The sequence below is a fragment of the Poromitra crassiceps genome (genome assembly GCF_964638095.1).
Source record: "Poromitra crassiceps genome assembly, chromosome: 7".
NCBI classification, from domain to species: domain Eukaryota; kingdom Metazoa; phylum Chordata; class Actinopteri; order Beryciformes; family Melamphaidae; genus Poromitra; species Poromitra crassiceps.
In genome coordinates, this window is record NC_139628.1 from 2,137,738 (window position 1) to 2,165,544 (window position 27,807).

A 27,807-nucleotide genomic window follows, 5' to 3' on the forward strand; every position below is an offset into this window, starting at 1 on the left:
TTTATTTCAGCTCTTGCAGACATTTAAATGAAAAACAATAGATCTATTGTTCACTATAGTATAAAGTGCCACATTTCTCACGTTTAAGTGCAAATGATTTTGATCAGTTAACTTAAAGAGCCTTTCAATTATGAACACAAGCCATGCAGCTTCATCACATTGGATTTACAAGGCCTACGACGATATGGCGCTATATATCGATATATATATTTTCACGTTCGATCGATATTCATGATGTATTGATACATCTGGTCCCACCGCTACTTGTTAATTGATTTAATTCAAGCTTATTAAGACTCCCTTCTGGTCTATTCCTCACATCATGTATGTTTCCACATCATGTATATGTGTATGATCCCATACATACTCCAGTCACCCAGGTTTTAGTCTCTTAGACACATGGGGTTAGGACGGTTAATTTGAGTGAATTGATGTTAGTTAAGACTGTTTTACCATCAATTAACTGTAAATGTCCCCTTATTCTGTGTGTGTGTGTATGTGTGTGTGTGTGTGTGTGTGTGTGTGTGTGTGTGTGTGTGTGTGTGCGTGTGTGTGCGTGCGTGTGTGTGTGTTTGCGCGCGCGTGCGTGTTTGGTCCATTTCCACAACTGTCACACACTTTGAGCTGTGGCTTCTGACACATGAAGTTGGGCTAATAGAGAGCCAAAGTCACACCCTCTTCCGGGTTAGGCATATGAACCAAGGGATTTTCCGCCATTCTTTTTTGCATAGACATTTCGTAAAAAGCTTATAGAAATTGTTTTACTTGGTCAAACCAATGATTCAGCTATTTAGAGTCAGGAGAGACCATAGAACATTTCACTCTGGCTAAATAAATAAATAAATAAATAAATACAAATTTAAAATAAATAATACTACTAATAAAAGGTTTTCTTCTTTGTCTGAGTGAAATTTTCTGTGGTGTCTCCTGATTCTAAAGCTGAATCGCTTGGGTTGACCAAGGAAAACTAATTTTGATAAGCATTTTACGAAATGTCTGTGGAAAAATACATGGCGGATGAAATCCCTTGGTTCGTATGCCTAACTCGGAAGAGGGCGTGACTTTGGCTCTCCATTACCATGACTGCTGTCCCTTGTGGTGTGGAGCTGCTCCCGAATGTTTCAGAGGTCAGACTGTTCAGTTGCCGTGGCGATGGTGAGCAGCTGTCACTCAAATGAAGAACGAGGCCGTGTCACCAGTCAAGACATCCAATCAGGAGCTGATATACTGACATCCCATAGTTTCACTGGTTACCGTAGAAACACCATGGTGAGAAGGCCTGGGGAGAGGGAGAGAGGGAGAGAGAGAGAGAGAGAGAGAGAGAGGGAGAGACAGTCAGATATAGTAGAGGAACTAGGGTCCCTAAAAGGTGAGATACCCCTCCCCGTGGTAGAACAAATCACAACCATGTTTTTTTCACAACTTCAATATGTCTACTTTTTTAAATGGATGGTTGTATAAAAAATACGTTGCTCCTAAATTACTTAATTTGGTTGATGTATATATAGTCGGGGGCGGGGCGGCTTTAGCTCAGGAGGTAGAGCGGGTCGGCCAATGACGCAAGGGTTGGCGGTTCGATCCCCGCTCCCTCCCAGCTGCTGTCGTTGTGTCCTTGGGCAAGACACTTAACCCTCCTTGCCTCGTATGATTGGTATGAATGGTATGATTGGTATGAATGTAGACATGAATGATGGTGGTTCGGAGGGGCCGTTGAGCGATAATGTGTGGCTGCCACGCTTCTGAACCACCGGTCCAAATGGTGTGAACGAATAATGATTCTGTGTAAGCGCTTTGAGCCTTGGAAAGGCGCTATATAAATCCAATTCATTATTATTATTATTATAGTATAGTAGTAATATTGTAATTGTAGGCTAAACAGCATATTTAAATCACTGATTTTGGATGGAAAATATCAGGTTATATATAATAAGGATGACCCCAGTGTATTTCTGTACTGTATATAATGTATTATTAATTCAATTTATGCTGAGTCTAAGCCATTTTTTCCTAGCTTGGTAAACCAGCCGGTCTCGTGAACTCACGTTTCATTTCATTCTACCAGAACGTCTGGCCAACAGCCCTGGGAGGGTTGTTATCAGAAATTACAAAATGCTCTAGCCAATCAGTGAGCCACCTCATAGTTGACATCGTAACCAGGAACGCCGCTGGCAAAACAGTAATGGCTGCCTTGGTTCGTCGAGTTTAAATAGCCATAAAGTGCAGTTATTGCAGAAATAGACTCAATAACAACAATTAAACAAGTACAGGAGCATGCAACAGTGGAAAATATGTTTTTCGCCGTTCTCCTGAGTGGATCTGGTTGACTGGATCCAACGCTGATTGGCTGAAGGAGTTGTCTGTCAAGGCACGTAGCCCCGCCCAACTTCCGCCCACTGCAAAGACTGGGTGAAAGCTGGAGGCCTGACGGAACAGAATGTGAGTTCAGGTGACCGGCTGCTTTACCAGGCAAATTTTTTATTTTTTCTTAATTTTTGTCTCCTTGTGTAATAATGTTTGTATAACCTCAACCCTGTAATGCACAATCAAGTGATACCTCTTTACTTTTATACATCTTTTTTTTTCAGGACAACTTGGATAATGTATGCTGCAATGTCACTAGCCGGTCACGTGAACTCACATTTCATTTCGTTCTACCAGACTGTCTAGCCTCAACTCTGGGACGGCTGTCTGCAGAAACCGCAAAGCGGACGAACCAATCAGCGACCCGCGTCGTAGTTGACATCGTAACTGGCGAATCAGGAACATCGCTAGCAAAACAGTAATGGCCGCCTCCTTGCCTGTCCGCCTCGAGGAGTAATGTCAACGTTTGACTAGTTTAAACAGCCATAAAGTGCAGTTATTGCAGAAATAGACTCAATAACAACAATTAAACAAGTACAGGAGTATCACCGCAACAGCAGAGTTTCTGGGCGGAAAATGTTTTTGCTGATTGGCTGAAGGAGTTGTCTGTCAAGGCAAGTACACCCGCCCAACTCCCGCCCACTGCAAACACTGGGTGAAGGCTTCAGGCCAGAAGAAGGAAATGACCGGCTGCTTTACCAGGCTATGATGTCATGTATTGTTATAATGACCATTTAGACAAAAGAAAAAACAATGCGGAAATTGAATCTCACAGGCAGAAATTACACAGAGAACAATAATAACGAAGGTCTTTGGCAATTGAAAATTGTTCTCCCAAGTCTTAGTGATCATGGGGTGGGGATAAACATAACTTGCACACTGCACTGTATCAAAAGTTATTTACATTTTTCACAAAGAAGTCCTTCCATTTTTTCACCCAATAACTTATTAGTCCCTTGCCTCGAAGCAGTTGGACTATCTGCAATGAATAGGCAGAGAACTATCTGAGGGTGGTTTTTCATTGGGGACCCGCCCGGGACCGCTTCCGAGCACACTTGACCCAAAACTGACCCCGGGTCCGGTTCGTTTGATGAGTGTGAAGGATGCCTTCCATGCCCGGGCACGAGCAGCGAACCGTCCCCGGGTCCAGTTGAAAAGGTGGTCTGAGGAACGCTTCATGCGTGCCCGGACGCGGTACACTTGAGTGTGAACACAAGCGTACCAAAACACTGAAGTGTACTGCTATTTTTTTCTTTACTGTTTGATGAATTGTTATCCTATGGGTTGGGCTTTTGTTACCATGGGAACCTGACGCTAGCTACCTGCTAGCTCAGTTGCACATAATCCACTTCACAAATTTTGAAATGTAACGTTCTTCTTTGTTGTGTTTATTGGCGGATCGCAAGCCAACTATGTGCATATCACCACCTATTGTATGGGAGTTGTATGGGAGTTTGTAGATACTCAAGTGTTCCCCGGTCACGGAAGAAATTTAATGTAAAAGCTGACCAGCTGGGGAGAGGGGGGAAGGGGGGAAATCGTACTCGGACACGGAGGGAAAGCAATCGTTCCCAGTGTGAAAAGGCCTTAACACTAATCTTTGACGACGCAATGAAAAGTTTAGCTACCCTTCTCTTGTCTATTTATATACTCTTGGGGTTTTCGTGGCAGAGGAAGTCCCTTTGGGTATAATACAGATTCTGATTGGTTTGATTTTCAAAGTCTCCAAAAGGACACGCCTGTCACACCTGAGAACAATGGATTTCTTTTTTAAGTATTCTTTTTTTTAAATACTTACAAACTGCCAAAAATGAGCCAACGAGATACAGCTGTGATACTTGGTGCATGTCTCTCTGTATTTGGCATCTCTGTCAGTCTGTCTCTCTGTGGAGAGATCACGACGTCTCTGTCTATGACTGTATGGATGTTTTAAGTCAATAACATTCATTCTGTAAATAGTGAAGCTGTCCATTTCATTACTTTATATGTATTGTATTCATGTATTAAATCAATCAATCAATCAATCAATCAATCAATCAATCAATCAATCAATCAATGTCAATTAGATGGTAATCTGCATGAGAAAAAAAAAAAAAAAAAAAATCGGTTATAATGATCATCCAATTTAGTGATCAATTTGACCCCTCCCAAGTGATCATTATAAGAGGAGTGCACTGTACCAACACTTAATAGCCTGTGCTCCTCTACTGTACTCTACTCTACTCTACTGTACTCTACTGCACTGTCCAGTCAACATAGTGACATCATAGTGACATCATCAAGCAGCGCCCTAGTTGGCGAAAAGTAAAATGTTCTTCATCTTTCTAGCAAATCTATGTACATTTTAGACTTGAAAGCAGTGTCTTCTCTGAGGTGAAATGCAAATGAACTAGAGTCATATGATCAAATGATTCATGTCCTCTGTAATAATGAGAAACATATATAATTTCCGCCTATAATTCATGTCGGTTTATACATTTCAAAGATGGACAAAGGCATTGCTGAAATATTTTCTTGATAGTATGAAATAACTGTCTGTGAAAATCCAGTCCAGATGTGATGACATTCTGATCATTATTTCCATAGAGACGTGTGATAAGAGAGGATATTTTGGCGAAGCCTACATTTTCACTATCTTCGGTTTTGGGGAGGATCCAAACATCAACCAAATAAACTAATTTAGCAGTAAAATATTTTTATACAACCATCCATTTCAAAAAGTAGAGATATTAAAGTTATGAAAAAAATAATTTACATGGCTGATCATGATTTAGTCTTACATTTTCTAAGTTTCTCTCAAGTAACACCTGTAGTATCTCTACCTACCCCTTGGGGTATGCATACCCCAGTTTGGGACTACTACTAATAGTCAGACTAACAGACTACCGTAAATTCCGGACTATAAGACGCACTGGTCTATAAGCCGCGGGACCAAAATTGACTATTTTTTTCTTCTATAAGCCGCACCGGTCTATAAGCCGCGGGTGTTTTGATGTTTAATTACCATATGAAAGGGTTCGTGCACAGAGAGGAATGTCGGGAAAGAGATGGCTGTTTTGGGGAAGCTCCCATTTATTAACATTTCAACAAAACAAAACAAAAGTCAGGTCACTAATCCCCAGACAAAATCACACAACAATAGGCTGTGCAGCAAACCTGTAACCAGAGAAGTCAAGTCACTAATCCTCGTCTTCCTCTTCTTCCTGTGTACTGAAACCACCAAAGTCCTCATCTTCAGTGTCGGAAACGAACAGGTTCAGGGTGGCTTCGTCAACCACTCTCCTCTCTCCTTCATTGTCACTCAAAACCAACGAACTCCTCTTCATCACTGTCGGCATCGAACAGCCTCTGAAGCCTCTGACGGCCCTCAGCGCCAGCTGTGGCGGCGTCATCCTCTTCATCCCGCAGCAGTCCAGCGTTTTGGAACCCGTTGGTGATTGTGGATGTTTTCACACTCCTATAATATTCCGTGATCTTCCTTTGTGTGAATTCGCCGAAGTTTGTGATTTTCTCCTGGTAGTCGGGAGGGAGTTGTTCAGTAGTTCTCCCCCGGACGGACAGTCCCTTTCGTCTCATGAATCGGTAGCACCAAGATGGCCCACCTCTGAAATGTTCAATTTTCATCTCGGTGGCGACTGTTTTGGCCTTCAGTCGGATCTGCACCGTGGAAACGCCTCGGCCGTCTCCTCTCTGGGTCAACACCCAGTCCTCAAGGGAATCTTCAAGTTCCGGCCATCTGCTTTTGTGGCCTCTGAAGGACTTTTTTGTCTTATTACACTGAGACAGTTCCTCCTGCTGCTTCTTCCAACGTCTCACCATTGACTCATCGATGCCCAGGGTACGCGCTGCTGCTCTGTTTGTTTCTTTTAGTGCGAGTTCGACTGCTTTCAGCTTGAAAGCTGCGTCGTGTGAATTTCTGCGTACCTTCCCCATGGTAAGTGAGAGAGAGACTGCTCGTCTTGTTGTGATTCCGGGCTGATGAACTTTGCTTACCGTAATTACCATATGTAAGGGTTCACGCACAGAGGGGATTGTTGGCTGTTTGAGGAAGCTCCCATTTACCGTATTACCGTAACATTTCAACAAAACAACATAACACAACACCTTTGTTTATTTCGACAGTGCACACAGTGTCCGCGGTGTGGTGAAAAGAGGGCAACAGAGGAAATTAAAACAGAAGTGGATTTATAGGTAGAAAGAGTGCTAAAAAAGAGAGATTTTATTTGTATTTGAAAAAAAAATTCTGAAAAAATCCATAGATAAGCCGCACCGTTATATAAGCCGCAGGGGCCAAAAAACGGGAAAAAAGCCGCGGCTTATAGTCCGGAATTTACGGTACTAACAGACAGACAGACAGACAGGCAGGCAGACAGACAGACAGACAGACAGAGACAGACAGACAGACAGACAGACAGAGACAGACAGGCAGGCAGGCAGAGACAGACAGACAGGCAGACAGGCAGACAGACAGAGACAGACAGGCAGGCAGACAGGTGTGTGTTACCCAGTGTGTATGCGCAGACCAGCTTCTGGTTGGTGGAGACGTGCAGGCAGCGTGGAACCATGGAGCCGCTGTCTGTGTGGAGGGGGAGCATCAAGACCGCGACACACAGCACGGCCACACACACACACACCGCACACTGAGACACACTGCGCACGGCTACACACGCGCGCGCACGCACGCACACACACACACACACACACACACACACACACACACACACACACACACGCTATTAGAGGTGGTAGGGAAGCCCGTTGAGGACACACACCAAAGGAGGGATTAAAGATCGGTATCAATCCGTTAGTTCATCTGTTTGTTGGTTCATTTGTTAGTTAGTCACACTGTAATATTGACTTTGTGCCACTAGGGGGCGTCATTGACAATGAATGGGGACTCGGCGGTAAAGCATTATCATCGGTAACAGAATAGTCTACACCAGGGATTCTCAACCTTGAGATCTGCTAAAAGTGTGGGCTTAAAACATCATATAACGATAAAACCTGCCTGTATAGAGCTCAACAGTCATGTGACGTTCCGTTTTTGTTTTGTTTTTGCTCCACGTGAAATGGTCACTCACGATTCAGTACGCTGCTGGTTGGCTTGGTTCCAGCCTTTAAAGTCATCATATAAGGATGAAACGTCTATGGAGAAACTGAATGGGGAATTCCCTTCCGGGTCTGGAGACGTCACGGAACGTCACATGACTGATGAGCTGTATACCACCTTGGTTAAGCCGGTTCTACTGTATGGGGACTGGGTCTCTCACCTGTGCAGGCGGGCAGCCGCAGCGGAGCGTGCGTGTTCGTCGGCACCAGCAGAGGAGACAGAGGAGTCAGAGTCTGACCTTTCTGCAGGCCACGCCCCCTCTCCTGCAAGCTCCGCCCCGTCTCCTCCTCGCCTTCCGCCCCCTCCTCTCCCCCTCTCAGCTCGGCCCAGACCTCCCGCCCCCCCGCCTGGCCGCCTCCTCTCACCTCCAGACGGAAGCGGTCTCTGCGGCCCCAGTTGGCGGGGGACACGTCCTGGTGACGCACCACGCTGGAAGACAGACACGGGAAGAGGAAGTGATGTCACAGCAGAGCGGAGGGTGACAGTGGTGTTAGAGAGTATAGAGAGACAAAGTCACGCCCACTTCGGGGTTAGGCATACGAACCAAGGGATTTCATCCGCCATTTATTTTTCCTTAGACATCTCTTAAAATGCTTATAAAAATAATTTTACTTGGTCAAACCAAGTGATTCCAGAGTCAGAGTCAGAGTCAGTTTATTTACCATTTGCAGTCGAAACTACATTGGAATTGGGGTGCAAGAGCTTAAAACATAGACACAAATATGACAAGTCATGACAACATAACATAGCATATAAATAGACAGACAGTAAAAAGGTTTAAAAAGTAAATAAGATAAAATAAGAGAATAAAACAATAAAATAATAAAAGGAGACAGGTACATCTGTGGATAAAGGCCCGAGTCATCCAGCTCACTTATTAAAGTGCAGGAACAAACAAAGTGCACAGTCAGACATAAAGTGCACAGTAGTAAAGTGCCTAAGCAAGGATTAATTGCATGAGAAGACCAGTATAAGACATCTTAACAGAAAGAAAAGAAAATAACAGAAAAAATAAAGGTCTAGGTGTGTCTAGGTGGACTAGACAACAGAGATCTACCGTTTAGATTTGTGATCGTTCAAACTACGCACAGCACTCGGGTAAAAGCTTCTCGCAAAGCGAGTGGTGGAGCATTTAATGGAGCGGTAGCGTCTACCCAAAGGGAGTACCGTAAAATACCAATTATTAGCCCGGGCGTTAATTGACAAAATATGTAGCCAGACCCCGCGTCAATATGGGACCTGCGGCAGTTTGGGACCTGCTTTAATTATTTTGGTACAAAAATATTGCTCAGAAAAGATTGTAAATAGTATGAAATTGTTTATATAAACCATTTATTTTAATGAGTTGGCTACAGCCCTCCACACGATTGCTTGTCTATGGGGAGAGTCGTGCCTCCCTCTCAGCGCAGCAGAGCACATTGCATGCCAGTTCTGGCCTGTACATGAAATCAAATAAAATTTGAGCTGAACTGTGACCTACCGGTATTTACCACTAAACTTTCTCCGCTGAAGGTGAGAGAACATGATCATCATGTGAGCAGATTATTTGTTGCATGCGCTGCCTCCTCCGCTGGCTGCATGCGCTGCCCCCTCCGCTGCAGTGTGCGGTGAAATACCAATTAGAAGCCGACTTCTATGCCCGCTGGCAGGGAAACATACCATATAGGCACATTTCTCAAAATAATTATTACACCAGAGATGTCGGTTTTAGTGTATAAAAATCTTCAGGAAATGCCTACACAATTTTCAGAATCATCAGATGTTGACAGAAAACGAATTTTGATCAGCAAGTTTCGTGCATGTGTTTTTTTTCCTCGTTGTTCCTCGTTTCCTCGTTGTTCGTCTTCTTCATCCGATTTTTCTTCTTCGTTGTGTTTGGGAGATGCATTCAACAGGATGTCGCAAAGGTAAAAAGAAAACATTGAAAAAACTAACCGGGCGTCAAATTGGGACCTGCTTTTATGTACAAAATATGTATCCAGACCCCGCTTATATATGGGACCCGCGGCAATTTGGAAGTCGGCTTCTAATTGGTATTTTACGGTAACTCAAAAAGACTGGCGGCCGGGTGACCTGCAGGGTCCCTGATAATGCTGGAGGCCCGGGACAGAAGTCTGGAGCTATAGAGGTCTTCTAGAGCCGGCAGGTTGGCACCAGTTATCTTGCGGGCAAGGCGCACTACCCTATTTAAGGATTTACGCTCCTTAACAGTAAGGTTACCAAACCATACAGTGAAGGAACTAGTGAGAATGCTCTCAATAATACAGCGATAAAAGTTGACAAGGATCTGGCTGTTGTGAGTGAACTCCTTAAGTCTTCTTAAGAAGAAAAGACGTTGCTGAGACTTTTTAACAATCGCTTTGGTATTTGAGTGCCAGCTAAGATCATCCGAGATAGTGACACCTAGAAATTTGATACTTTTTACCATCTCAACCTCTGTACCATTGATTATTATAGGATGGTGAGGTGCCTTTTTACGGCGGAAGTCAATGACAAGCTCTTTTGTCTTGGAGGCATTGAGAATTAGGTTGTTGGCCTCGCTCCACCTGACAAGTTCTTCTACCTCAGATCTGTAGTTAGACTCGTCATTTGAGCTAATGAGCCCAATGACAGTCGTGTCATCCGCGTATTTAACTATGAGATTATTGAGGTAGTGAGCGATACAGTCATGGGTAAAAAGAGTAAACAAGAAGGAGCTAAGAATGCATCCTTGCGGTGAGCCAGTGCTCAGAACAAGTCTATCAGACAGATTATTTCCGATCCTGACTCTTTGAGGCCTCAGGATTAAAAAGCTAAAAATCCACTCACAAAGAGCATCACACAGACCAAGATTTTGCAGTTTACGGATCAGAAGTGAGGGAATGATCGTATTAAAAGCAGAGCTATAGTCTATGAAAAGCATTCTGACATAAGCTCCACTTTTATCCAGGTGTTCATATACAGAGTTCAGAGCTATAGAAACTGCATCCTCAACTGATCTGTTTTCCCTATAAGCAAACTGCCAAGGATCAAGAGTAGGAGGAATCTGACATTTAATGTGGTCCAGCACCAAACGCTCCAGACATTTCATAAACACTGATGTTAGTGCAATGGGTCTGTAATCATTATGACATGTAACAGGAGATTTCTTTGGGACTGGGACTACAATGGACTCCTTGAAACTTTTTGGAACAATGCGACGCTGCAGTGACATATTAAAAATATCTGTCATCACAGGGGCAAGCTGCTCAGAGCAGGACCTGGCAACTCGGGGAGGAATGCCGTCCGGTCCAGCGGCCTTCCCCACCTTGGTCCTGGACAGAACCTTTCGAACCTCGTGTTCAGATACAGTTAGCCCAGTACAGTTAACCTCGTGTTCAAGTACAGTTAGCCCAGTACGGTTAACCTCGTGTTCAAGTACAGTTAGCCCAGTACGGTTAACCTTGTGTTCAAGTACAGTTAGCTCAGTACGGTTAACCTCGTGTTCAAGTACAGTTAGCTCAGTACAGTTAACCTCGTGTTCAAGTATATTTAGCCCAGTACAGTTAACCTCGCGTTCAGGTACAGTTAGCCCAGACAGGTCACTGGGGTTCGAGGGCATAAAAACAGGTGACTCATTGTTCATGGCATCGAACCTCGAATAAAAGTTATTGAGCACATCAGGAAGTGAGGGGTCATCACAAGCTGCAGTAGCCAGGCTCCTGGGTTTGTATGAAGTAACATTACTAAGACCCTGCCACATACGTCGTGGGTCGTTCTCCTTGGCCTCAGGCCAAAATGGCGGAAGTGTAACTCTGTTGCTGGCGCTGACATTGCAATGTAACAACTTATTCGCTTTCACTTTTTGGTTCTTTGGTGGTAGTAAGAGACAATAGATAGTATTAGATCAGCGTCATCACGGTCGCTGTGGCCATATTACTAGTGACAGCCTAGGTGACAGTAAGCACTAATAGGGAGCTACTGTCTTGCTGGCAAGTATCACATTCATAAGGCTAGAGTGCTTCAATAAAGTTTTTAATTTATTTTCCTAAAAACCTTTCGCTGACCCTCTGGCAAAGTGCCACGGACCCCCATTTGAGAACCACTGGCTTACGCTTCAAAAATCATAAAAGTGGTGTTCATTAATTTTGTGAAGATTATCTTGCTGAACAAAAAGGTACAGTATCAGTTTCATAAACTGTTGTTAACCATGTACCGTAAATTCCGGACTATAAGCCGCACCGGTGTATAAGCCGCACCTTCAAAGTTGACTATTTTTTTCTTATATAAGCCGCACCGGACTATAAGCCGCGGGTGTTTTAACTCATTGAGTGCCAGCCACTTTTGGAGGACGGATGCTCCCAGTGCCAGAGTTTCAGAGCGTTTTCAGTGATTTCTCGAGGCCCACAGAATATTGTGTGATATTACTATGTAAACACTGAACACGCACAAAGAACGATGAGACTCTATTCTATCATCTGCAAAAAAAAGTTTATTGATCCCATTTTCCGTTCTTTAGTTATGAGCCGGAGAAGATAGCTTGATTCATCCCAAAACAGCAATTTTTTTCTAGAAGCTGAGATAATTGGCCTTTTGTGAAATTAAACATTTCAAGCACATCACTGACTCTGAAGCTAATCTTTTCTAATGTAGTCACACCTCAAAAATAATTTCCTTCAATAAAACAGTGAAGGCCAGGGAATTCTGTTTGGCAGAATAATATTTTTTAGCTACAACCAGCAGCGCTGGCCCCTGCGTGCGCTGCTGGTTGCAGCTTCTTGCTGGTCTTCATTTGCTGCTGGTGGGCATCGGATATTCTGGCTTGCGTTTGTCAATCCTGTCCTGCTGCCTGGGTCTGTCTGGGTGTTGTGTGTGTGCTGCTCTGCGTGCCCCCTCCCCCCCCCCCCCCCCCGCCCCGCCCCGCCCCGCCCCGCCCCGCCTCGCCTCAACTGCACACTCCTCCTCCTGTCTGTGGTGGCTCTCTGCTGAGTTTGCTGTGCGCACAGTGAAGGGTGCTAGACATCCTGCTTTTTTACAGCGTTCCGCGTGTGTTTGTCACCGGCAACGATGCTTCCAGTTGAGAATAATAACAACTCCACGGTGTGGATGTGCGGATTTGCTGTCGCAACCGACACGGAGCGGCTCAATTGTGGGAGCAGATTGGCTGCTGCAGGCACAGCTGCAGTAACGTGCTTCAGCATATCGATGCATACGGATGCGATGCGATTTCCGTTTCCATAACGACTTCTTCTTTGTTTTTTCCTTGCCTTTCTGTTATGTGGAGAGCACTGTCGCCACCTAAGGGTTCTGTAAAATAGGTTAGACACATCCAATAGCTATAATATTTGTACATCAGAGGCAGAAGGCTTTGATCGACGCCCCACCGTCAAAAAACGCAATTGACGAACATGTCCGTCCTTGGCACTCTACGTTACTAATTGAAATGACGAACATGTCCGTCCTTGGCACTCAATGAGTTAATGGTATTTTTTTTTTTTTTTTTTTTTTTTTTTTGGTGTTTTAATGTTTAATTACCATATGTAAGGGTTCATGCACAGAGGGGATTGTAGAGGAAGCTCCCATTTATTAACATTTCAACAAAACAACATAACACAACACCACCTGTGTTGTTTTTTACAGTGCACACAGTGTCATACAGTGTCATACAGTGTGGTGAAAAGAGGGCAAGAGAGGAAATTAAAACTTATTATAGTTATATAGGATTTATAGTTAGAAAGAGTGCTAAAAAAGAGAGATTTTTTTTTTTTTTTTTTGAAAAAATCCATAGATAAGCCGCACCGTTATATAAGCCGCAGGGGCCAAAAAAGGCCAAAAAACGGGAAAAAAGGTGCGGCTTATAGTCCGGAATTTACGGTAACTTATTTTCGGACATCTAACTGAAATCCCCATACAAAAATCCCATTGACTTCCAGATGACGGAACCGGGCGATGCTAATTTCCAGGTTGGCCTACAAAAATACATCATCCCTGCAGCACTCTGTTGCAGTGGCTCTCAAACTGTTTCACGTCAAGGACCCCTAACATGACACAAATTAGGCCACGGACCCACAGTTAATACGATTTTGTCCCAGGGGCCCCCATCTATTAAGATTTTTGCTTTTAGATGTTTTAGTACAGAAAGTGTATGAAATCCATGACCAAAAATAGTCATACATTCTGTCATTGTGTTACTTATGGATGGAATTATAGTGAAAATAAATGATTTCCCTTTTTGCTGGGGACCCCCTCAAGGACTCCTGGGGGTCCCCGGACCCCACTTTGAGAACCACTGCTCTATATTGACCAGATTTCTTGTTTGGTACGATGACACGGTAAAATGGAGGACACTGGCGGTGCTGCGGTCATAAATCCCCAGGGTCCCGGTGCCCGTTTGGGCAGCTCCGGCCCCGGCTGCATGAGCGCTTGGCAGGCTGGTTTCCTCTGTCTGCTGGGGGCTTTCCCCATGTGGAAGTGTTTTGCATTCTACACTGTAGAAAGTAAGTAACCAAGATTAGGCTGTTTAGTAGCTGATACTCTACAACAACAAATAATCTGCTGACTCGCCTGCTACTAGCTTGCCACCCAAGTGAAAGACTGCTGACTAGCAGAGGAGACACAGAGGAGCAGGGCTGGAGCCTGTAATGGCAAATTATTGATCAAGTGTGTATTGATTGATTAATTATTAATTATGGCCCTTCTAAGATGTATTTTGTGAACTGTGTTTTTCATCAATGCAGAAGATTGCTGTTCAAGGAGAACATGTAAGTTTCTGTGAGAACATATGTCTTGTTTTGGGAAGTGTCTATGGGAATAGAGTTTCCTGTGAGAACCTGTGTCTTGTTGTGGCTCTAGACTGGACTTGTTATGTATTCTTCTGAACATCAGATTAGCTACATGGCTGAATGGAAAGAACTGCCCTCCACGGTGAGGGGCGGGCATCGATAGTTTTCAGTATAAGATGTGATGTAAACAATAATTCGGGGCTCTTGTATTGTCAAATGTAGACAAGAGGAGACCTCTGCGCAGAGATGATTGTGGAAATAAAACCTCCTATGAACATTTAAAACGGATACCGTAAAATACCAATTATTAGCCCGGGCGTTAATTGACAAAATATGTAGCCAGACCCCGCGTCAATATGGGACCTGCGGCAGTTTGGGACCTGCTTTAATTATTTTGGTACAAAAATATTGCTCAGAAAAGATTGTAAATAGTATGAAATTGTTTATATAAACCATTTATTTTAATGAGTTGGCTACAGCCCTCCACACGATTGCTTGTCTATGGGGAGAGTCGTGCCTCCCTCTCAGCGCAGCAGAGCACATTGCATGCCAGTTCTGGCCTGTACATGAAATCAAATAAAATTTGAGCTGAACTGTGACCTACCGGTATTTACCACTAAACTTTCTCCGCTGAAGGTGAGAGAACATGATCATCATGTGAGCAGATTATTTGTTGCATGCGCTGCCTCCTCCGCTGGCTGCATGCGCTGCCCCCTCCGCTGCAGTGTGCGGTGAAATACCAATTAGAAGCCGACTTCTATGCCCGCTGGCAGGGAAACATACCATATAGGCACATTTCTCAAAATAATTATTACACCAGAGATGTCGGTTTTAGTGTATAAAAATCTTCAGGAAATGCCTACACAATTTTCAGAATCATCAGATGTTGACAGAAAACGAATTTTGATCAGCAAGTTTCGTGCATGTGTTTTTTTTCCTCGTTGTTCCTCGTTTCCTCGTTGTTCGTCTTCTTCATCCGATTTTTCTTCTTCGTTGTGTTTGGGAGATGCATTCAACAGGATGTCGCAAAGGTAAAAAGAAAACATTGAAAAAACTAACCGGGCGTCAAATTGGGACCTGCTTTTATGTACAAAATATGTATCCAGACCCCGCTTATATATGGGACCCGCGGCAATTTGGAAGTCGGCTTCTAATTGGTATTTTACGGTATCTAATTATTGATGAATCAGCAGAGCATTGCAGTCGATTTTTCCTCCACAAGCCAAAATATTCAAATTCATTCAAATGAATTGCGTGTCATTCCAAATTTGTTCAAACTTGATTTCTTGCAAAAGTGACCACCCTGAGTGCTCCTGTGCTGGCTTAGATCCCCAGTCTCTCTCCCTTCACATCTGTGGACGGTAGTGATAGCATACAAGCTAACTTCGGGGGTTTGTTCGCTGTCATTACTACAGCCGCATGTAACGCAGGCCACCATCGCTACTTTACATCCTAATGGAAGAGAAACGGTAATAGACGCTAACATGGCTAGCTTCCCATTAGCGCTGCTGTCACCCAGGCCAGTGGTTTTCAAAGTGGGGGCCATCAGCAAATTCATGGAAAAAGAGAAAAAAAATTGGTAAAAATTATTTTTATGTGGACGGAAATGATTCTATTATATTTGTTGATACTACAGTAAAATAAAATAAAACAAATATAATATTTTTCTAATTTCCTGCCAGTCAAAATGTCATCGCGTTCATTGTCATTGTTGACCTGCTAATAGGGTGACCAGATCCCAGCAAACCAAATGTGGGACAAAGAGTATACTTGTGTGGGACATTGTGGGACACCATTACCGATGCTGCAAGGTAGTCTAAAATTGAGAGAGAGAGAGAGAGAGAGAGAGAGAGAGAGAGAGAGAGAGAGAGAGAGAGAGAGAGAGAGATAATGCATATAAAATACCTATCTAACATAAAGAAATAAACATTTCTATTCTCCCGTCTCCATGCTTTGCCCACTGGTTGATTCTCAACTGTCCCAACTCACAGGCTAGGTAAATACAGTAAGCAAGCAACACATCTAATCTGACTACAGTGTGTAGGCTCCAATAAAACAGGACAGGTTGCTGATATGGGATTCATGGCTTCTGTGCAGATATGAAAGACATGTTTGTGCCTTCCAACGATATAGCATTAAAGTTAGTCAGACTTTTCTAGTAGAACAACTAATAGCTTATACTGAAGTAGAACCATACTGCAACTGTAGTAGGCTACATTACTGGTTCATTTGAACAAAACATTAAGAATAAGAGCAGCTTATGGAATTTATAAATGTCCTTTGTAGCAGCAGTGTAGAGACTAAATATCTGCAAATGACATCTCAAAGACAGGATGCTGTTGAGAAATATTTGAGGCTGTCTTCAATTGTGCTAAAACAACATTGGAGAGCTTTGTGCAAAGAAGATACAGGCCCACTGTTGTATTAATATTGGTATCCTATTTTATGGTTAAAGGGATAGTTCGGTTTGTTTGAAGTGGGGTCCTATCAGCTAGTTCGATACACTAACTAGCTTTTGAAGGTATTGGGTAGGCTGTGAAACTGAATTGCCCTTCTGGGATTAATAAAAGTTGTCTGAAGTCTGAAGTCTAACTGAAATAGGTACAGTGTTCTGGACGCTGAGCGCACCGTCTATCGAGACCCAGCACTCTGAAGCAACAGCCTCCACACCTCTGTCTCTCTAGTACATGGGGCCAAGAACTAAAACGTAATTTAGCCACCTAAAACAACGCCCACCTAAACAAATCAATATCAGTGTACATGCACGCTCTATTTTGACAATTTTCAGTGCTTTACTTTACCGTTAAACAGCCCTCTCATTCGGCACTATTTCCTCCCAACCGTACAACTACCGTATTCCCCCACTATGATGATGCTGACTCAGTACTATCTGTACAGTGTTACTGTGATGATGCTGACTCAGTACTATCTGTACAGTGTTACTGTGATGATGCTGACTCAGTACTATCTGTACAGTGTGATGATGCTGACTCAGTACTATCTGTACAGTGTTACTGTGATGATGCTGACTCAGTACTATCTGTACAGTGTTACTGTGATGATGCTGACTCAGTACTATCTGTACAGTGTTACTGTGATGATGCTGACTCAGTACTATCTGTACAGTGTGATGATGCTGACTCAGTACTATCTGTACAGTGTTACTGTGATGATGCTGACTCAGTACTATCTGTACACTGTGATGATGCTGACTCAGTACTATCTGTACAGTATATGGAAGGAAAGGAGGGCTTCGGCGTTCCTTAAAGTGAAAAAATGCTTACAGAAGGTGCTCTTTGGATGTTGGGGAAGGCATAGAGTTCATCAAAAAGGTTCCAAGGCACTCTTCTTCATTAAAAAGCTTTAATATAAGGCTAGTTCTTCATAGAACAGAATAAAACGGCCCTAATGCAATTCTAGCGGTTATGGATGTGGCCGCACTTTACACATCAATTGATCACGGACAGGGGCTGACCGCCCTGAGACACTATCTAGACCAACGTCCGGACACACATGAACCACCTACAGACTTCCTGATCAATCTTACTGAATGGACACTCAATAACAATGTGTTTCTATTTCAGGATAATGTGTTTAAACAGATCAAAGGCTGTGCTATGGGAGCATGCTTCAGCCCTTCCTACGCAGGACTCTATATGGGTAAATGGGAGGAAGACTATGTATATCATCCACGTAATGTCTTTAGAGATCACCTAATCTGGTGGGGAAGATACATCGATGATGTCATACTGTGGTGGGGGGGGACAGAAGATGAGCTGTTATCTTTCCATAGCTATTTAAACTGTACCAATAGTAACATCCAACTCTCTTTAGAATATGATCAAAATAAGATTAACTTTCTAGACCTATGTATCAGCAAAGATGCTACAGGCAATCTACATACTTCTATCTACAGAAAGGAGACACATAAGAATACCATACTCCACTCCAATAGCTTCCACCCAAATACATTGATCAATAATATCCCCTTTGGACAGTTCCAAAGATTACGTAGACTATGTGATACAGACTTGGATTTCCAGATTCAAAGTAAGGAGATGTACAGCCGTTTCAGAGAACGCAATTACCCCCCAGAGACACTAGACGCAGCCCTCTTCAAAGCCAGCGCACTAGAGCGGCAGTCTCTTCTTACACGTAAACCGAAAACCAACAAACCAGACCAAGTCTATTTCTCCACCAGATTTAGCACACAGTCGTACGTAGTGAGGAATATCATTAAACGTAACTGGGATCTCATCAGGAGCGATGAGACGTTATAAAGTGTCTTCCCAGATCCCCCTATATTCTCTTTCAGAAGAGCACCAACTTTAGGGGATAAACTAATGCGCAGTCACCAACCTGCCAAGGAGACAGCCACTTGGCTACCTAGAGTCCCAAATGGCACCTTTAAATGTGGCCATTGCAACCAATGCGACCTAGTAGTAAAATCCAAAGGCTTTACTCATCCACACACATTACAGACCTACTCTTTAAGACATTTTGTGAATTGCAAAACCACCCATGTGATTTATATTCTGTCTTGTCTTCGATGTGCGGCGTTCTATGTAGGACGCACTAAGCGACGGCTTCAGGACCGTCTAGCAGAACACAGATATGCTGCTAAGATTAACAACATGGACTATGCTTTGGTTAAACATTTCAAAGATAGCCATGCTGACTATTCTGTTTCCTTCACAGCCATCGCTATAGATCACGTCCCGTCCACATCTAGAAGAGGAAATCGAGAGAAAGCCCTTAATCAGCTAGAAAGCCGCTGGATCCATAGACTACAGGCTTTACGTTCCCCAGGGCTGAACGATGCTATAGATATGGTTTCTTTCCTATAGACATCCTCCCCTCAGGAATTTGGTAGCCCTCTCCTCTGCTTTTTTTCCCCCCAGCCCCCCCCCCCCCTTTTTGTTTACAAGGGTTATGCATCATGATTATTATATATGTATTTTCTTATTCTATTGGTCTCACAACGTATTATGATTATAGATGTTTGTTGTTTTGTGGTGTATGTACTTTTCTAGCCTAGGAGTCTCTTTGTATATAGAACAAAGGTCAGTACCGATAAGTGTATTCATGTGACATGTTGACCTCTTGTGGTTAATATTAGGTACTTTTTTTCCAGCTAACAGCTGTTAAGTATTGCCATTAAGGCCACACCCATGGGTGTGGCTTGCTGAACTTATTAAGGCTTCCTTTACTGACTTGTTTCCTGTTTGCAACTAGCCCTGAAGAAAGGGCTGTTTTATTCTGTTCTATGAAGAACTAGCCTTATATTAAAGCTTTTTAATGAAGAAGAGTGCCTTGGAACCTTTTTGATGAACTCTATCTGTACAGTGTTACTGTGATGATGCTGACTCAGTACTATCTGTACAGTGTTACTGTGATGATGCTGACTCAGTACTATCTGTACAGTGTGATGATGCTGACTCAGTACTATCTGTACAGTGTTACAGTGATGATGCTGACTCAGAACTATCTGTACAGTGTTACTGTGATGATGCTGACTCAGTACTATCTGTACACTGTTACTGTGATGATGCTGACTCAGTACTATCTGTACAGTGTGATGATGCTGACTCAGTACTATCTGTACACTGTTACTGTGATGATGCTGACTCAGTACTATCTGTACAGTGTTACTGTGATGATGCTGACTCAGAACTATCTGTACAGTGTTACTGTGATGATGCTGACTCAGTACTATCTGTACAGTGTTACTGTGATGATGCTGACTCAGAACTATCTGTACAGTGTTACTGTGATGATGCTGACTCAGTACTATCTGTACAGTGTTACAGTGATGACGCTGACTCAGTACTATCTGTACACTGTTACTGTGATGATGCTGACTCAGTACTATCTGTACAGTGTGATGATGTTGACTCAGTACTATCTGTACAGTGTGATGATGCTGACTCAGTACTATCTGTACAGTGTTACAGTGATGATGCTGACTCAGTACTATCTGTACAGTGTTACAGTGATGATGCTGACTCAGTACTATCTGTACAGTGTTACAGTGATGATGCTGACTCAGTACTATCTGTACAGTGTTACAGTGATGATGCTGACTCAGTACTATCTGTACAGTGTTACAGTGATGATGCTGACTCAGTACTATCTGTACAGTGTGATGATGCTGACTCAGTACTATCTGTACAGTGTGATGATGCTGACTCAGTACTATCTGTACAGTGTGATGATGCTGACTCAGTACTAACTGTACGGTGTTACTGTGATGACGTTGACTCAGTACTAACTGTACGGTGTTATCAGCTGATCCACCTACAGTATATGTACAGTGTTATCATCAGGAATGTTTGTACTTACAGGTCCACACAGGACTTTGCTCTGACGCTTCCCTCTGCCTCCACCACTCTGTAGAGCAAGGGAGCTGTGCACAACACTGCAGAGAGAGAGAGACGGAGACAGAGAGGGAGAGAGAGACAGACAGAGAGGGAGAGACAGAGAGAGAGAGAGACAGAGACAGAGAGACAGACAGAGAGGGAGAGACAGAGAGACTTTGACTTTTGATGTTCCTTTAATGAACAGTCAACTTATCTTTAAAAAAAACAGAGCGACCTAACAAAGCCAAAACCTAAACAACAGAGAGGGAGAGACAGAGAGAGAGAGAGAGACAGAGACAGAGAGACAGACAGAGACAGAGAGACAGACAGGGAGGGAGAGAGAGAGATGGAGACAGACAGAGAGAGAGACATTTGTTAAAGGAACACGCCTACATTTTGGGAGATTGGAGATTTGGGCGCTAAATAGCCGCCTACTGGCCTCTGTCTGTCTGGCCGGCTACTATTTTGGATAGAAACATTAGGGGGAGCTGGGGCCAGGAGTGATGATGTGACAGGAAGTCAACTGCAGTCTGCAAACTCCTGCTTTAGAGCTTATATAAGTATTGTCTTGGATGAACATCATTCTAATCAAAGTTAGGAAATCCCCTTTTTATTTGACTTTTGTTTATGCATGCAAAGCAGATGTTACTTGAGTTCTCTTCTATATATCATTGTAAAGTCACAGCACAGTAAAGTGTGTAGTTCTTCATCGATCTAGAGAAGAGGATAGATTCTAGCCTCATGCCCCCCGGACCCGCTTTGAGAGCCGGCTACTTTTCCTATCTGGCTGGCTACTCAAACATTTAGGGAACCCTGTGGACAGACACACAGACAGACAGACAGACAGACAGACAGACAGACAGACAGACAGACAGACAGACAGACAGGCAGACAGGCAGACAGACAGGCACACAGACAGACAGACAGGTACTGACTCTTGAAGGTCAGGTTGAAGCAGTATGGGTTGTACAGGGTCAGCACTCTCCTGTGGGTGCTCCTCTGGTTGGAGTAGAACAGCAGCTCACCGGGGAACAGGAAGACAGGCAGCGGGGACCGGGGACCTGTCTCACCTCCCGGGGTCTCACCCCCCGGGGTGTCACCCCGCGTCTCATTAGGAGCTTAGAAAAAATAAAAATAAACATAAATAAAAACAAAATCAAAGAAAACTTTAAAGGCATTTTTAAAGAACATTGGAAGTAAACCTAAGCTCAGTATTATGTTAGGTGTAACTTTTAATTATGGATATAGGTAATTCTATGAGGTCTAGGTATTTGTTTAGGCATATGACATTGTGTTCTAATATTTGTATATTTGTAATATAGTTTTAAAGTTAATGGCTTAGCATATGCAGCAAAGGTACCCTGAATTGTAGATATTTCATGTATGGTATATTGGTTGTGGATGTATTGTAACTGTAAGGTTGAATGATCGGGTTGTATGGCATGTATGCATTATTATCCTTATATAGGCTGTGTTGTGTGCATGATGCCATCAGTGTGTGTGAATGTGTTGCTTTTTCTAGACTTCTTTACTGTACTATGTTTCTGTTATCTGGATTTAAAAAAACGATGTGGTGGACTCTTGGAAGAATAACCCAATATGGCTAAAATATATACAAATAAACAATCAATCAATCAATCAATCAAACAAACAATCAATCAATCAATCACCCCCCGTCTCACCCCGTGTCTCACCCCCGGGCGGCCGTCTCGCCTCCGCTCCGCCCGTCTCCCTCCTGCCTCGCCCCTCCCCGGCCTGGCCGTCCCGTCTTCTCATTGGTCCGCCCCGCGCTTAGCCCCGCCCTCTGCTGCCATGGTTCCAGCGCTCTCATTGGAAGCGAGCCGGTGTGATGTCACGGCGTCGCCATCCGCTGCAGACACGAGGAGGAAAAGGGTCGGTGAGGAGAAAAGAAGTATGGAAAATCTGCAACCTGTGTGTGTGTGTGTGTGTGTGTGTGTGTGTGTGTGTCTGTGTGACCTGCATTGTGTTGACAGCAATGGCATGTTACGCTGCAGCCACACTTGCGCGACGTTTTACGCAGGCTGTCACTGCTGCCCATTCACTTTGTATTGGATCGCATAGCCAGGTATCCCAGCATGCTTTGCAAGGCGATGAGCAGCGTGTTCAATACACAGTGCAGTGTTGCTGCACCGTTAAGGGCTTGCCAGGGATGGAGCGGGATTTGATCCACTGACCTACCACGTCCAAAGCGCACGCGCTGCTAATCACTATGACAAGAGAGCTAGCTCCTTTGGCGGAGCTGGTTAACTCATTGAGTGCCAATGACGTCGATCGGCGTCAAAGTAAATAGTAACGTTGAGTGCCAATGACGTCGATCGGCGTCAAATGCGTTTTTTGACGGTGGGACGTGGATCAAAGCATCAGGCATCTCCTGTACAAATATTGTAGCTATTGAAGGTGTATAACCTATTTTACGGACTCATTAGGTGGTGACAGTGCTCTCCAGATTAGAGAAAGGTCAGGAAAACAGCAGGAAAAAGCCCCGTGATGAAAGAGAAACCGATGCATGCTGCAGCCAGAGCCATATAGATTGCTCTGGCTGGAGCTGACGTTGGCTGCGAACAGCAGTCAATCCGCGCCCACAACTGAGCCCCTCTGCATAGTTTCTCCACACGATTAGCCGCCAGAAAAGCAGCACCCGACGCCGAAGGGCCAAACCATTCTCAGCAGTCCGGTTTGGCTTTTCGGTGTCGCGCTGGGAGCCGGCGCACAAAAACGGAGTACTCCGAAAATAGACGCTGGGTGCGTGAGGCTGTGTGTTAGTGTGGGGAGGAGTTTGCAGCTGAGGGGGGGGAGAGGGGGGTGGGGCACGCAGGGCACCACACAACTACACCACGTCACTACATGAGAAAATATTAGCTTCAGACTCAGTGAATGTGCTTGAAATGCTTCATTTAACAAAAGGCTGAATATCTCAGCTTCTAATTTGAAACGCCTGTTTTTGCTGAAAACAACCTATCTTCTCCGGCTCATAACTAAAGAATGGAAAATGGTATCAATAAACTTTTTTTTGCTGATGATACAATGGAGTCTCCTCGTTCTTTGTGCGTGTTCGGTGTTTACATAGTAATATCACACAATATTCTGTGGGCCTCGAGAAATCACTGAAAACGCTCTGAAACTCTGGCACTGGGAGCGTCCGCTCTCCAAAAGTGGCTGGCACTCAATGAGTTAACAGGCCTTTTTTTTATCAACAAGGACAATATCGGGCGATACGGCATACGGGCAGTATATCATCATCATTGGCTACTCCCAAAATGTAGTCAATTAGTCGTGAGAGATTTATTTTTCACGTTCCTGTGCAGCTTGGGTTTGCCCGATACATCCTTCCTATTTTTGTCCCACTGATGATGTCATCAATGATGTCATAAATCACTGAAGAGGTCATAAGTGATGTCATCAGTGATGTCACTTGAGCCATGAGCAATTGTGCATTGTGACATCACTGATGATGTCATCAGTGTCATCATCAGCATTGCCAATACAGCAGGCGAGGCCTCGCAGCAGCCGAGCTGTGGGCGAGGCCGTGCAGCGGCAGAGCTGCGTATGCGAGCTGCAGGACCAGCTCGGTGAGCTGCAGGGCGGGCGAGGCCTAGCAAGCTAGCGTGCCCGCGCAGCGGGCGAGGCTAGGAATCGAACCCGGGTAGCGCGTGAGATGCCTAGTTATACCAAAATACAAAGTGCGGTCCAGGGCCTCTCGGGGGTCTTTGTGGGAGTTACAGCTAACAGATATTATTTACAAAGTATGAGAATACAATCATTAAACACATTACAGATTAGGTTATTAATCGGGAATAAAACGTTTATAACTGTTTATGACTTACTTACTAATGCTTAGTAATTTATGAATAATGCTTTATAAATGACGAAATTCATGATGAATTAAGTATTTACTAATGCTTTATTAATGCTTTATAGTGTATAGTTATTATAGAGTGTTACCGAAAAATTATATGTATAATTTCTGTGAGGAAAATGCAGTTAGTTATTTTCAAGTGTTTAGGTGTTGTTTTTAGATGCAAACGAGGATAAGTCCGCGGTGAATACATGAACACAAGCTATCACTCTGCTAAACAGCCTCGTCCTGCATTAGAAAGGCACACAGTTAAAACAACCAAAAAGCTAATAATAATAATAAATTCAATTTATATAGCACACTTTAAAATCCAAGGACTTCACAAGGTGCTTTACAGATGCATGATAAAAGCAATCAAGAAATCAAACAAGGAAAAAAAAACAAAAAAAAACAGCTGCTAAAAGAATAATATAATAGAACAAACTAGAACGACCGCACCGCGGATATATGCCTCCGCCAACAAGTGAGCTATCGACATCCATGTCTGTCGAGACTTTGATGTTTGAGCAAAATGTGAAGAAATTCCATCAAGGCGTTACTGAGATATGGCGTTACCGAGCTTGTAAATGGTGTTCGGTCACAGTGACCTTGAACTTTGAACTTTGACCACCAAAATGTAGTCAGTTCATCCTGAAGTGGACGTTTGAGGCAAATTTGATGAAATTCCGTCAAGGTGTTCCAGAGATATCGCATTAACAAGCTTGGCAATGGCGTTCCAGAGGTCACAGTGACCTTGACCTTTGACCACCAAATTCTAATCAGTTCATCCTTGAGTCCAAGTTGACATTTGAGGCAAATTTTGTGAAATTCCATAAAGGCGTTCCTCAGATATTGCAATAATGAACATTGGACGTACGGATGGACGTACGGACGTACGGACGGACGGACAACCCAAAAACCATAATGCCTCCGGCCAGGCTATCACCGGCGGAGGCATAATAAGCTTAATAAGTATGTAAAACAGTTACAAAGAATTTACAAAACATTCCTAGAAATATCAGGAAAACTCATCTCTGGTGCAATATTCACATAATCTGCTCAATATTCATCCAAATTGCTCGTTGTACACAAACTTCCTGCAATTACTGCGTTAACTATTTCAGGGTTTTCCCTGCCAGTATAAGGCTAACACACAAGCCATTTTGGCCACCACCTATGCCAAAATAATGTCAAATCTAGTGGACTACTTTAGCCAGTTATGTCTTTAAGCTTTTTGTGTGCTGTTTATTTATTATCTGCTCTAGCTTTTCCAAATGGTTTTACACAATGCATTTTTTTTGTCGTTTTTTGGTGGTGGGGTGCGGGGGGAGGGACATACAATTTTCTATCCCTATCCCCTGACCAGTGACACAGCACCTATACTAATACGGCATTCAAGGCAACTCGGTCCTCTTAACTTCAACTCAGACATTTTTTCGAAAGCACGTGACTCTTCAGCTTGAAATATGCATAAAATATCTCCCTTGTCACGGGGTCACGTGTTTACTCAGTGACAGAATAGGGGTCCCTGCTAAAGTTTAGACACAGAATCAAACTGGACTTTACAGCTGTCGTGTCAAAAAGTTGATATACGTATAGCTGCTTTTCAGATAATATGCAAATAATAATGTGCAAATACACCTAACTCCATGTCCTAAGGGAATAAAGGGATCAGTGTTGGTAAACAAATGGCTTACTCGTTGTAACATTATAATGGGACCCGTGGACCCTATGGAGCCACTGCCAGCCTTGAGTGTCTCACTCTAGCCGGCTGTGCTGTTTACTAAATCTACTTCATTTTAAAAACTGTGACAGTTTACACAACTTTAACACGACATACATAGATTATCAGACTCTTGAGCTACTTCTGCTCTCACTCAGAATATCAAATATAACTGATGCTTTTGAGGTAGTAACAACGTTTGTTTGGCACAACTCATACTAGTTAACTACTGCGGGGTTCCACATTCCTGGGTGATTCTGATTTCACGCTGATTCGTCCTATACGATGGATCGGCCGAGCAGCATTTTGGTAAACAAACCGCGTCACTGGGTGGCAACGGCAATGGAACCCTATGGACACATAGGGTTCACACACATGGATACAGTAGCCTACTGTAGGGGTTGACAGATAATAGCTAACGCTAGTCCGACCGACCGGTCACACAGCCAGGGCTCCTCGCTGCTCGTTAAATATTTCCAATAAGCGTTATTCTGATAAACTGGTCACATATTTGGAATGTTACGTTCTCATCCGGAAAAATATTAAAACTTTAAAACAGTTTGTTTTTTACTTGAAAACTGTTTTTTGGCAAGTCTGAAAATGATTACGGTAGACTTCCGGGTCTAATACGGAAAGACGATTACAAAATGACGTTATGCGGAAGCGTCCTTATACGGGCAAATAATAAGGTGAATAGCAAAGGTAGGTGTCTTTATGAAACTTGAATGTCTCTTTATTTACACATTTACACAATTATAGGCAATAATAGGCCTATTGTTTCTGATGTTTATGTGCTTGGTGTTTCCAAGCACACTTTAAATATCCAGACTATATGGATGGTCATAAAGAAATTATCTCTTTTGCAGTTAAGATGACTGGATTATTTGTACCTGCTCTGTGGCCTAGAATAGATTACAACCACTCCAGTCCTTTATCATTTTAAATATCTGCAGTTTTTAATAGCTTTTATCATGCTATGCTAGTCTGCTAACTAGCCCGTTTATTGACAGCCAAAGTCACGCCCATTCCGGGTTAGGCATACGCACCAAGAGATTTCACCCCCCCATTTATTTTCCCATAGACATTTCCAAAAATACTTAGTTTACTTAGTCAAACTAAACGATTCAGCTATATTTAGAAACAGAGAAGACCATAGAACATTTACTTTACCAAAACTAAAAAAGAAATGCATAATAAAAAAAGAAAGAAAAAAAATATATATTTTTTTAATCTGATTGAACTGTTATATGTTTCTCTTCCCTGTTTCTAAATATAGTTGAATCGTTTGGTTTGACCAAGGAAAACTATGTTTATAAGCATTTTACGAAATGTCTTAGGGAAAATAAATGTCGGGTGAAATCTCTTGGTGCGTACGCCTAAACCGGGAGTGGGCGTCACTTTGGCTTTATATAGCCCCTGTGGGCAGAGCTGTGAGGTAGCGAGAGCTGTCACGTCACACAAACCGTGCGAACACGTTGAAATAACGCAGAAACCCGTTTACGCGCGTTGTCTTGTTTAAAATAATGGTCCAAACGTTCACGAACCCACTTTACAGTATATAACCGATACACGCACACACATTACAGGTTTGTTTTCCAACTCACCAGCTGCTCTGCTTCCTCCGTATGAGCTGTTGCATCTGATAGGGCCCCGCCTCT

The 27,807-nt window shown here is 43.4% G+C and overlaps 1 protein-coding gene across 2 annotated transcripts; it reads right to left on the reverse strand.

Annotated features, from left to right (window-relative positions):
• On the reverse strand, nt 1–27,793 carry LOC310779241 (motile sperm domain-containing protein 1-like). 2 transcript variants are annotated; one of them, XM_083639754.1, is made up of 7 exons: nt 27,754–27,793; nt 22,265–22,440; nt 21,506–21,688; nt 20,554–20,629; nt 7,632–7,900; nt 6,866–7,021; nt 1–1,279 (listed from the first exon to the last, which is right to left on the reverse strand). In XM_083639754.1, the coding sequence occupies exons 2-7, from the start codon at nt 22,344–22,346 to the stop codon at nt 1,251–1,253; spliced, it is 795 nt and encodes a 264-aa protein (XP_083495880.1). In that variant the 5' UTR covers nt 22,347–22,440; nt 27,754–27,793; the 3' UTR covers nt 1–1,250. The 2 variants fall into 2 exon arrangements, with proteins under 2 accessions (XP_083495880.1, XP_083495879.1); XM_083639753.1 differs by having other exon boundaries at nt 22,253–22,440.
• Nucleotides 27,794–27,807: the final 14 nt, after the last annotated feature.

Coding starts and splice junctions, on each gene's coding strand:
- LOC310779241 (XM_083639753.1), bottom strand. CDS start 22,346: ATGAGAAGACGGGACGGCCAGGCCGGGGAGGGGCGAGGCAGGAGGGAG. Junction 21,689..22,252: donor GCCCGGGGGTGAGACACGGG/GTGAGACGGGGG, acceptor ATTTTTTCTAAG/CTCCTAATGAGACGCGGGGT. Junction 7,901..20,553: donor GCAAAGTCCTGTGTGGACCT/GTAAGTACAAAC, acceptor TCTGTCTTCCAG/CGTGGTGCGTCACCAGGACG.